This window comes from Ischnura elegans, chromosome 5, assembly GCF_921293095.1.
Source record: "Ischnura elegans chromosome 5, ioIscEleg1.1, whole genome shotgun sequence".
Classification (NCBI taxonomy): domain Eukaryota; kingdom Metazoa; phylum Arthropoda; class Insecta; order Odonata; family Coenagrionidae; genus Ischnura; species Ischnura elegans.
The window spans coordinates 118,172,931-118,186,236 of record NC_060250.1 but is presented as its reverse complement, the minus strand read 5'-3'; the positions used below and the strand labels follow the sequence as shown (position 1 = coordinate 118,186,236).

At 36.9% G+C, this 13,306-nt stretch overlaps 1 protein-coding gene across 3 annotated transcripts in view; it reads right to left on the bottom strand.

The window, feature by feature from the left end:
- Nucleotides 1-13,306, bottom strand: part of LOC124159462 (probable 3',5'-cyclic phosphodiesterase pde-5) — a 388,578-nt gene that overhangs the window by 36,430 nt on the left and 338,842 nt on the right. For all 3 annotated transcript variants that reach the window (XM_046535284.1, XM_046535283.1, XM_046535285.1), the window contains exon 3: nt 1,672-1,833. In XM_046535284.1, coding sequence (XP_046391240.1) covers nt 1,672-1,833 — 162 coding nt within the window. The remainder of the gene's footprint in view (nt 1-1,671; nt 1,834-13,306) is intronic.

Genomic DNA, 13,306 nt, shown 5'->3' with positions numbered 1-13,306 from the left:
GAGGAGTTTGACCCCTGTAGTTTGGCAGTGGCATAAATGGCGCCGGGAACAATTCCAGGAAATACAAAGGAAATGGAATTGATTTCTGTACCTCCCCGAATAGAATTTACGACTTGCGAGGGTGTTTCATTTCCTCGTATACAAAAATAAGAGCAACGAAATTAGACAGAAACCAGAGCATAATTAGTTCGAAGCTGTTATCATGATTTTCATGCATTCTAAAAGAACATTAGTAAGTACGCTAGTCGCACGTAGCGAAAAAAAATTCCAGATCTGTCCAAAAAAATTAACTATTGAATTCGATCTCTGCTTAAGCAACAATATTTGAACGATGAGTTGTCGAAAAATGGTGGAATTTGGTCGAAGTCATGACAAAATACATTACTTTAGTCCGTTTAATGGGTAAGTAACGGAATACGAATAAAAATGTGAAAAAGAGCAGAGTTAATGAACTCTCTCATCCAGTTAGAAACGCGAGGGTAATTATTCAGTTAATGAACCGGGAAAACACCAGCTAATTCTTTAAGATGATAGTTAAACTTATAAAGGGAGAAAATAATTCAAAATTAATCACTTGAGCGCTTATTTGCATACTTTCTGGCCATTTAGTAGGAAACATTTCAAATGGAATAAAAATAATTCGCCAAACATAAAAACCTCGCTTAAGCGTATTATCTAACTTGTAGTGATTGTTCGTTAAAAAATTCCATGCATCACATCAATTATGATCTTATAATCGGTGCTTTCCACTGCCTCAGTTATTAGCTTAATATCGTAATTTTCCACGCCTGCGAGCTATCTTTAGGTATGGATGACGTTTTAGTGATGAAATCAGTATCAGTTTTTGACAAAATAATTAAGGAGTACAAGCTGAGGCTTTTTTTTTAATAGAAAATGCTTTTCAAGTTTCAAGAACCAAAAGCCAGGAATGTGGACATTTCAGCTAGCAGTTGAATACTAAAAATGGAAATCACAGGTAAGGATCCGACGATTATTTATCGTCAAAAGAGGAATATTAAAAGTAAACATTTTTAAGAAAATAAATCAACGATTTGCACAGAAAAATCCAAATGTTAGTTTTTTCTTGTTTTCTCTAGTTTGGCTAAGATTCATCGTTCATAAACAGCATAGCAATTTCACCCACTGTTGCAACAGAGATAAAATATAAGGAAATATGGCCTCGTCATGAAAATAAACTGTCAAGTTTATGTTCTAACTAACATTTGACAAAACTCACCATCTATCAGCGGTGAATTCATAAGGTGAAGGAAAAAAAACCTTTCTGCCAAAACGAATCCACGAATTTTTTTTTTTGCTGGAGCCCATTACTATACGCTTTGAAACTGAGGCCCTCTATCAAGAAAAATATGCCTTATTCATTAAAATTACAAAAATTTGATACCCATAGAATCTGAATCTCTCCATTTATAGCATGATTATAGGTATTTAATTTCCAAATTGCTCCCTGAAAGTCATCCCCCATATCCTCAGGGTTTTTTTTTCTGGATACGCCTTCTCAATTCAGGAGTAGTGGTGGTGGAGGAAGGAGAATTTCGCATCTAATGCAAAGAGGAGGCAGGGGCTAACTGTATTAAAAAAATGTAATAATTAAAAAAAATTTCCTTTTTCAGGTTTTTTTATTTTTATGTTTATCCGACTTCGTATGCTCACCCGTGGACGCGGAGTCGGGTCCGCCGCCCCTGGTCTTTGCCCTCTGCGTCCGTCGGATCATCCACCTCTCCAGTGTGTCCAGCTCCACTTCCTCCATCAAGTACTTCTCCAGGTAATCGGGGTGCGAGCGAAGGAATGCTGTGACGGCATCCACGCTCGGTTCTGCGAAAGAAAGACATTTAATCGGGTGAGAATAGAAGACAGGATCATTCTGACAGACACTCAGAGGGACTTCGAGACACAAGTTTAGTACATGAGAGCAATTTTTGGGGAGGTTAAAGCAATATCAAATAATTATATGGCTCGTGAAGTTGATGCGTGGTTTTCCGCAGCGTTGTCTAGATGATGTCTCCATGCTTCTGGGTTTCACCGCGTGGATTTTCTTTGCGACGACGGTTTCTCCGGTATTCCAACCGGCGTCTTCAGATCGATAATCGACATCCACTTGACATCAATTATATGGCTCCTTGATATTCGCAAATAAAATTATTTGTGGCTTCGAATATCTGATATTTACGTATTACACGATTTTTAGATTTCACGGCGTCATTTGCATTTTTTCCTCAATTTTGAATAGTGCTTGAACCTTTCTTCCACGACTAAAGACTGCAAGCAATGATGAAAACACGAAAATTCGTATTCGCTAAAATCATGGAGCTATAATGAAATGATTCCTTCACAAAATTAGCAGTAATTTTTTAAAATCATGGTGAAATGAATGAAAGTGATAAATTGTCACGAGGATTTGAAATATGCATAAACATTTTCTGAATTTGAATTTTCTTATCAGTTTTAATTTTCCCAAAAATCTGTATCAATCTATTCACATCCACAAGCGTACTGGTACGCGGCCTGAAGCTGGCCACAAACACCACAATCATTCCGGTACACAGAATGCATTGTGATATCTACCAGTTGATCCTGCTACTATCTTACGCTTTTTTTGTCAGGTTTTGGCCAGATAGTCTACCTGATTGAAGATACAATCTGATTGCTACTTAGAAATTTATTTACATTGTAAATCTCCTTAGAAATATTTATACTTCAACCAAATGTAAGAGCAGCTAAATTTTAACATAATATAAAATTTGGTTAAAATCAGTCAACAAATACTCTGCTGATTGTCTTATTTAAATCAAAACTATAAATTGCTCAAATTCTTTAGAAGTCAGCGGTTTTTGGGGTCGATTTAAATCCCAGGGGATGGATGCGAATGGATTTAACTGTATTAAGTTAACTATCGTGTAAACAATATCTTCGGCCGGACAAGCTGTATAGGCCATGAGTAAATAATCTCTATAGAAGAGGGGGAGAGAATTATTGGTTTAATGAGAGCATGGTATGATGAGTGAAGATACTGACCATAATGTAATCATAAATGGCCGGCCATTGGGACGACAGGATTTTGATCCCCTATGACCCCAATGATATTTTAAATTTGTGAAAAATTCAATTTGAATACATGTATATACATTTTATATACATGGATACTGAAGGATGGTGGAGAGAGCCATAGAAAACGACATTAATATCCATTCCTCGACGCTGATCATTGTTTCCAGATAAGAAAAAAACTAAAGGATCCAGTAAATACTGTACTAGTCTTTAGAGAAATGGCAGCCAGTCAATCTGACAAAATTATCCACTGCGGATGACGTCGCTTAATAAAAGTTTGGACCCCATAAAAACTTATAAGGTCAAGATCCTTGACAAAGTTCAGAGTTTGGGGGAAAGTGAGCGGATGGGTGGCGATCTTTCTCTGAACCAAAATCAAGAGCGATTCTTCGCGAATTTGGGGGCAGTGAGGCGTTCGTCGACTGAAGCACAGAAACAAAAGTGAGCGTCAAGGTCGACGACAATGAAAGGGATGTGAGAGTGGTATGGCGAGGGATGAGAACAGAACAGTTCAGAACATTTCTCGCCGTGTGATTCGTGAGTTAGGACGGATGTGGAGGATTTATGGCGAGGGCATGTCGATTTCCGCTCCACCAGACGGTGCGAGCAGAGAAAGGATTCTTTCGGGCGTGCGTTTTTGTCAAGCACGGGGACACAATTTTGACGCGCTGGAATCTCCAGATGACGGAGACGCGACGTGAGGCACTGCCGAGTTAGAGAGGGAGTCAGGAGGCTTTGATTTCCGAGCATTATATGGTTAAATAAATGATAATTGATGTTTTGGGAAACCGATAATAGAAAAAAAACGAAGTAAAGTTTACATTATTCTCAAAAATTCAATTATTATGATACATGCATAACATAAATAAGAGTATTTAAACACAAAGATTCAAATAAAATCAAATTAATGAACTCAAAGATTCTCATAACTCAAAACAACAGTGTCACAACTTAAGTACACACATCCTGCTCCTCAACTATTCCGGGGTGGGAGAGCATTTTATTAAGAGGGATATTGGATTTTAAAACTTAGGAGCAATAGGAAGGAATCGAAGTATTTGTTGGTACGGGCTAAGGTTGTGTGGGGAAGGTTAATGAGGAACGTTTGACCGAGTTTTTCTGATGGCAACATAATCTTGTTGGTTAAAAAAAGCCTAATAAATTATACAATATATATCTTACCGTTATTTTAGTACGATTGGCGCCATATTGAAGCTTATTTTGAGGATTTGTTATGTTTATACAGTAATCTGCAATCTTCTGCATACAGTAATTTACATACGAATTGTAAAGGTATAATGATTAATGAATATCAAAGTGAACTGTTGGGCAGTAAACCATGTCCTCGGCCTGACACGCTATTAAGTTTGGGCCCTGAGTAAATTGTCTCTGGGTAATAATTAATGGGGTTCACCACCTCTGTGGAAAGGCATATCTTTGAAAACTAACATTGGAAATTAATGGTGCTTTACCTTTGCATTGAAACAGTTACACAATACTGCAATCATGAATTCAGGGCTTCAGAATGGCATAAAAAACATGCATAGAAATTTTCACTAAAGCCATGAAAATTCTCATGAAAAAATTTAAAAATTTCTGTGCATTACATATGTTAATCATCAATGCGTAAATGCTTTTTATTCTATCTCAAAGGGGAAGTCAATAATTACTCATAAGTGATATGTTTTGGTCAAAAACTAAAGTAAACTAACTATGTCGAAAAAAATGATGGTATCGTTTAAGCCTGTTGTTTTTTTCTAAAAAATCAACACCAAAGTGATCAAACTCTCATATACCTACATATCCATCTTTACCTAAAAATTTACTTAACAATTGAAATGCCCAAGCCTCAAATTTAAGCTACGAAAAGGGATATTGTGATGGCTTGTAGCGACGCTTTCCACCGAGATAGTGAAGGGGACGTACTTCTGGCGTTCTTGAACCTCCAAATAACGGCGACGACGTGACGGCATTGCCGAGGGGATGAGGACTTCAGATTCGGAGCACAAAACGGCTCAGAAAGGAAAATCCAATGCCAAAGTTTCGAGCGTTTTTCAGCATGTCAACCGATATCGATCAAATGAAGATGGCACATGCATAGATCGAATGAGAAAACGTTTCGGGGAGAGAATAATAAATTTTAGTCACCGTATTACACAAAAGATGAAGTTATGACATAACAAAAAAATGTAGCAGTCATGGAAATGGCCGACTTAAGTGTCAAATCTTTTAATGAAGGCAATTTTTACGCCAGTGCACTAAGTTATTGATTTTAATGAAAAAAGTCCATTTCAAAAATGATACACATTTTTCTCGACACTATTCAACAGGCAATAATTAGTTTCATTAATAATTAATTAACAGGCGATAATTATTTTCGTTCAAGATGAGTGTTAAAGTGATTCAATCCCGTTTTCAAAATATTTTCTCAGAGCTTTCTACCGACTGACGTTTAAGATAAATTTTCCGGAAATAAAAAAACAGCTAAGTCCTAAGAGCTCCTATAACGATAAATGTGTATCCGTGGAAAAAATAGGACTCCGTGAAACAAAATATAGAATAGGGTTGACAAAAAATATATCAGATTCGCCAATACATAAAGATCATTGTGCAAGCATCTCTAAAATATACAAGTGATAGGCTGCCCCGTTTATGCTTACTCTTTCTTGCTCCTACCCCACGCCCCTACTTTTCGGTTCCTGCATAGGTATCATGAGTGCGGTCTTTTAGTCTCCACAAGAATCCTTATTTACGAGATCATACGTAAATTTATTTTAAAAAATCGAGGGCTACAAATTTTGGGGAAAAATATAGCAGCACTAAAAATCAAATCAAGAATTGTCTGACAGAAAATGATTTGGTTCATTAGTGAAACTAGAACACGGTGAACACATGTGATGGAATTACCTGCTATCATGTAAATGTGGAAAAAGGATGAGGGGACAACTTGTCCAGGCTAATACAGCTCCATTTCCAGTAAAAATAACTTTCAATTTCAATTTTAGGCACGTTCTGAGAACACGCTGAAGAGGGAAGGGAACAGAAGACTCTTAAGGAGGAAATTGAGCAGTCTCCACACGTAACGCGCTTGATAGTCAATAAGGCTGGGAATGGTGAAGCAGTAATCGACGAGCCGGCACACCCAATACCCATGGAACTTCTTCGTCCGTACAAGGATGCGGGACCCAAGAAAACTAATGATAAATTCTAATAATGAGCTTTATTTGATAGAAATCAAAAGGATTTAAATAAAAAAATTTAGAAAAAAATAATTCTAAAAGTAACAGTAAAAGATTGCTATAATTTGTAAAAAAAACTCTTACACACTGGTTTCTTTCGTAAATATATCATTAGAAGCGAGGAGCTAAAAATCTACAATTATAAAAACAGCCAAAGATTCTTAGCTTCACTCATTTCTCAAGAAAGAAGAACATTTTTCGAGATCCACATTTCATGCATAGTGTCCTTTGAATTTTGTTTCACTTCTATCTTTGAGCTGCTCTCCACGAAGTTTATTCAAGTTACAAACTTTCACCACCGTGTTAGAGACACAAAACCAGATTCTCTCAAAATCATGACGATTTTTGGCAAGAAAAATCTTAAAATTTGGCAAAATCTACACACAAGCACGTTGGTTCCAATAATTTTAATTAGCACTTGTTGTATTTGCCTGCGATATATTTTACAAGATAGCATTATAAAAGTGAAAGTAAGAGGAGAAAAATTTATGAAAAATTAGGATATCATCCTCAAGTAATCATCAATTTTACACCACAATTGTCTTCTAAGACTGAAATAACAGTGCTAAGAATTCCAATTCTGAGTCAGGATTAAGTGACATACATTTCTTTGATACTAACATGAATTTGAGAAAATATATTGGGGCTTCACTCCAAAAATCGCGTTTTTGGAATTTACCGATATGATAAAAAATAAAAATATAAAAAACACCACCAGAAATATAAAATTGAAAATGAAGGAAATGATATCGAACACATCGGGAAAAATTCGCAGACGAAAATAATTTTTGAAATATTAGCCGAATAATTTCAATACGGTGAAGCCAACTAAATTAATGAGTTTGAGAGATGATGGATGGTCGATGAGACAGCGCTATTCAACTACGGCACAATTTATACCTTCAAGAACCGGCCTTCTCTATGAGAAAATGCGAGTCAAGAGACTTTATTCAAAGCCTCTCCCCAGCCATTCATCACCAGGAACCTTTGGGGCTGAAATTTATAAAACAATTAGAGCAGAGTCGAAATGAAAAGAAAACTCCCACGCAGCGAGAATATTTTAATCTTCGCATTCAGCCATTTACAATTCTTAGGCATAAGATAAACGGGGGATGGGGGCAAAGAAGTTTATTTCAGAGGAAAAGGATTAATAAAATGAAAACATATTTACAGCCCCGCGAGATATAACTGCAGATGGGAAAAAAATTAGGCCTGTTTTTACAATGTCTCGTTGAAAATATTTGGAGCATGAAAACTGGAGATAATATATTCCCCAACATGGGGTCGTGAGCTTAGCTAAAGGTTATTCTGAGCTGATTTTCTTCACCGTACGTTTCAAATCAAATATCTACATGTTGATGATTCTGCTGTGTCGTGTATCCTAAACGCTAACAACAAATAATAAAATCGAGCTTAAGTAATGGCATAGCGATCGCTAGTTCCTTCACTCATAACTATAAACTTGGCGATTTTTATTAAATAAGGAACCTATTTTCCCCCTGATAATATTAATATCTAGCTGCATAATTTTTCTACACATTACTTTTGTTATGTATTTCATTATTATTAATTCTTTAACAGTTATAAGGTTTCTTGAACTATGAAAATATGCAAAAAAATGCGACGCGGCGAATCGGCGTAAGGAAAAAAAGCTTTATAAATGATCAAACTTTTTCATTTATTATTTTAAAACGATGGATGTCACTATGTAAGCCAATCTTTATACTGATTTCATAAGTTATTGATGCTTTTAAAAATTAGATCTGAAATGAAAAAATTAAACGAATATTTCTAAATTAAAGGAATATCCAATGCATTATATTAAAGTAAGGTAACTTTAATGCAACACAAACGGATTTGCATAATAACACGTGAATTTAAATGATAATGTATGATTCCTCCCGTAGCTTGTGCTGCCAATGGGGTAAATCTAAAGAAGGGAGGGGTATAGATTTATGGTTTTACAGGTTATCGAGAGCTCGCTTTTTCATCTCATTCGTAAAGTGTTAGGTGCTGAAGAAATTTTCACTTCAAAAACTGGCGACGAAGAAAATAGAGTTGAAAAAAAATGGAACATAACCCTCACCAAAGCGCACTTATCGGAACCGAAAAGTGAGTTTTTGAATACTCCATTCTCTATTGATATCCCCGGCTTCTCCTCGATCAAAGCGCGATTCAGTACTTCTCCCTGGAGAAAAAATTCTCCCTCTAGGAGGGGTGAATGTTTTTTGCAAGGAAGATACTAGAGGACAAATAATGAGGTAGGTAGTAATTTCATTATAATTACCCACCAATAATTATTACCATATCATAGAGTAAGTATGTACTGCTAAATATTACTCTATGGTCATACTTAACAAAGTCATTACTCTTCGCTACCGAAAAAATACACGACTTTTTAAAAAAATTATCCTAAAAGAAATGTTACGAGACCTTTTCCAGTATCCCGTTTCCATGACACGATAAACTACTAAAGAGAGCCTTGTAACTAACTAATAGACTAGATATGACACCAGGCATACCTTTTTTGGCAGGTACTCCATTTTTTTCACGGCAAATTATTAATTTCTTAATTATTCTACCATTGCGATGAAAAGATTGTTTTCATCGACTCAAAATAAAGTTTTTGACACGTTGACCTACTGACATTGATTTTTCAAAAGTTTTCTTCAGTGTAACTAGGAATCATTTTTTGCCTGAAATACGAGAAGAAAAATCACTCATATGGCAATGCTCCAGTAGGCCCCAGTAAGATAGAATAATGGCATCTCTTCTGCCGGATTTCAAGCATTATGAAAAAGATCTCCATGTTGCTAATCTTGGTTCCGTATATGTTTACTATGTTTGTACAGCACTCTAAGCATGTGTACACGGATGTGAAACAATTAAGGTCTCTTATAGGTGCGGTTATTACGTTATCTTAATTCCGTAAACGTCAAAATTACGTCACCATGGGCATCATAGCAACGTTGATACAGATTACTTATCTCCGTTATCATTGATGACGTGAGAAGATTTTTGACTTCTAATTAAGCTTACTACTAAGGCTTTGTTCAGGCAGGCATGCTAGGTAACGCCACAATCGGCATCGGTGACGCAATGGAAAGCGACTTGAATACATTTACAACTCTCTCCTCCCTACAGGCCTGGCTACACTGTATACATACATTAACACGTACGAGTTAATGTGTGAATGCATGAACGATTTTGTTGGAACGGAACATGTACGAATACATTAACCAGATTAGAACACCCGTCCACAATTTCTACAATCTATTCATGCCTTCGCCAAAGTTGGGTGGTTATACGGTACCTCTCAATATTAATTCGTTCATTTATTTAGACATATACTCGTACTTGTTAATGTATCGTGTAACCGGGCCTTGACACTTTGTGTGCTACGTTCTAAGTTAGAGCTCTTTCAAAAGACGGGTACACTAGCGACCAAGGGCAACTAACACCGCGAAAAGACGGGGAGACTCGTGATTTATGTGAAAAATGCTGAGCGGAAAGAAGCGGCAGGAAGGAAATGTAGCGGAAACAAAACCGATGAAGCGATGGGCCCAGTCAGGACTGCGCAAAAGAGACTGCTTATAGCACTCAAATCCAAAGACAGCTGTCGAAAGAGTGAGAGGAATTCTTCCTATGGGAGACGGACAAGAGGGAAAAGCCTTTTCGGCGGGGATAACAATGATCTGCACGGTCAAGCGGAAGGAAAAACCGAAGCAGGGAGAAGGGGGCGAGGAAGGAGCGATTAGTGCGGATACGGTCCAAAGGCCTTGGAAAGAGAAAGCAATGGAAGGACACGGCAGGAGAGAATGAATTTCCGGACGACTGAGCCTATTACAGGGAGCAAATGGAAAGAACCCTTGCCTCTTAATACCAACCCTAAGCCAGAAGCTAAAATATGATGGGTAAAAATCATAAGTTCCCAATTACACTTCGAGTGGAACTTATATTCGACAAGTTTCCACGAAAAAATTCTCTTTACTGCTGTAATGCGTTAATCACATCAGTTGCTTTTAAAATATAACTGATAACTTCAGGCTTGAATTTGCGAAACCTCTCCATATTGGAAATAAAGGAGCAAAACTTAGTCAAGTTCACTACTATATTAATATGGGCACGACCCGGGTTTAGTAACGTAGACCTGAAGATGTAACTACGTTACGAAACCCGGGTCGTGCCCATATTAATATAGTAGTGAACTTGACTAAGTTTTACTCCTTTATTTTCTGTTGCTTTTAAGATTTTATTCATGATAGCACGATTGCCAGGTGCATAACATAGACACCATCGCCACAAGTTTATTTGTGTGTGCTTGAAGAAGAGCTCACCCAGGGCTCTGAGGAGCAATAAAGCACTTTTTCACGCCGATTCAGTCTTCTGCGTATTGTATATGATGAGATATGAGAGTATACGAAGCATGAACAGTATAACATTATTCAAAGCGAAGAAAACACAAAGGTGGCAATTTAGAATATTCTGAAAACATGAATTTGTCCTCGGCCAATGCTGAATTTCATAGCAGAAAAAATTACAAAGAGCCTTGATTTCTTGATTTAATTACTACCGTTATTTTATCAACTATGAAATCATGAACATATGCCACAGAAGGGAATAATACGAAAGTTAACTTAAACGTTCTTTTCACCTTATACCTCTTCAAATAATTATAAGAAAAGAGAACATTCATCTTTACTCTTCATTGATATTTTATAAAAGTGTGTAAATGCACTAAAATCGTACCTCCTTTCTATTTGTTAATAGCCAAGATACTTAACATCATGCAAAACAAAACCTTACTTACTACACAGCTACACAATGCAATAACTCGACGTGTACAGCAATCGAGGAGAATAAAACCCGAAGCAAGAGCAAGCAGAAGTGAATCGTGGACCAAAATGCTCTTTTTTTTCATTATTTATTTCCAAGTACTCTTGGAAGCAGCCTTAACATCAGGAGCTCAACCACCGTAAAATGTGGGATAAAAAAACTTATGCCCTAGGTTGAGGTAATCTACCCTGGCGGGAAACAAACCTTTGACCCCCGGATTGGCAGGCGGCAAGAACTTTACCCCGCCGCCACCGAGGTCCGCAAATTAAATAATGCAAGGGGAAGAAAGTGAAGGAGATAACCTTTGCTTCACTTGAAATACGGTTCCCCTTGGGCGCGGAGTAAATATAAATATTCAACCAAGCGATTTACGCCAAGGTAATAGAGTGAGGACGCAGGTGTGAGAAGAAAGAGTAAGACTCAGCCCGCGTGAAATATTTAAGGGCAATAAGAAGTCGATATAAAGAGTACCTATCTCCCCGAGACCAGCTCCAATTCCCTCCAGGGAGGAACACGAAGCTGCACGTTGAAAAGTCTACTTTGAGATTTTACCCTTCGAGCACTTTTCCTCCGGGGCGATATCACTATTATTTGATTTTACCACGAAAAGGGAATAAAAAATAGATCAGTACTCACTGCAGTGAGTGGCATACAGTGACATACATTTTCTCTTTTATAGATCAGTTTTTTACTTCGATTATTTGGGGAACACGGGGAAGAATGGGGTATCAAGTTCAAAAAAAGCGCAGAACGGTTTATGAAAATTACCTCATATTTTTAATTAACCTTTTGAGATGTATTGAACACAAAAATACAATAATACCGTGAAAAAAATCTTAATTGATCAAAACATTACGTCATTTGCCCCGTTATGGCCCATGTTTGCGTTGGAATGGGGTAGCGTGAAAACGAACTACAAAAACAAAAAAATATGTGACACATAAGAAAATCTCAACTTGTACGTTCTTGTCTTTAATCTGAATAAATTTTAAGGTGCAGTACTTATTTAGAATTTTTTGAAGCCTAATCACAACATTCACTCACAAGTACAGAATCATCTGCTTCGCTATCCAGTCCTGTAGACGACTTGTGAGCCAATATCTTACAAATGGAACAAGCGACCCAGCCTTCAACTAATTTTTAATGAAAAAGTCGCTTTATAAACTAGAGTTGTCACTTCATCCCGTCATTCTTTTTTCCATTTTATTATAACTTCCCCGTTCCGCCCAACTCGTTCTGCCCCAAGAAAACTTTTACGCTTGCGTAGGAACTGGCGCCAGAAAATAACGTTTATTCAGACGTTCCACTATACGAAACTAACGATAGTTAGACGACATTCAAAAAAATACCAAGAATTACTGTAATTTAAACACTTGAATATCACTTACCATGCACACAAAATCTTCCGAAGAGAAAACAACGGCTAAAATTCACACAACTCACTGTTCACATTTTAGTACTCAATTAACTAAGCCAACACAGCTGCAGAAATGAGAAATAACAGGTTAATCTTTTTCGAATACTCTCTGATAGTTGACAGTACTTCCTAGTCGCAAAAAACCCCAAGCCCCATTCTTCCTCGGCCCCCTGTTCTACCCCGTGTCCCCCAATATTAAACTGTGATTATATACCAAACTGCGATTAGTCTATTTCGCTTATATTTTTATTATTGAGGGATTGAAGTTATTTCGCAAAATCTGAGGAAATCGCAAAAAAATGCATCATGTCTGATAAAACAAAGCCTCAGACTAAGGTCGAGGATTCGAGACCTTGGCATCATCATAAGTCTTTGGGAATGGCATTCCACACCAATTCTAGAACCACCATAGAAATCATATTACATTGCATGGTCCTCTGTAGATTTGTGAGGAGAGATAATTGAATATAGAAAAAACGAATACAATAGCGCCTTTTTTCCCAAATATGATAAAATGCGCTAAATATGAGTACAGTTTTGCATTGACGTCGTAAGGAAACCGAAAAAGACATGTGCATGACTGTTCCCTTTTGAAAATTTACTGACTTGAGAGCTCTTCAACTCGTTTTAATTGGTGCACTAAAGCATGAGTGATTTTTTTTAATTGGAAGTATCAGGGACAATACGTAAAATCTGCAAAATAAATTATAGAAGTTAATCCTAACTTTCCTATAAAAATGTTCCCAAC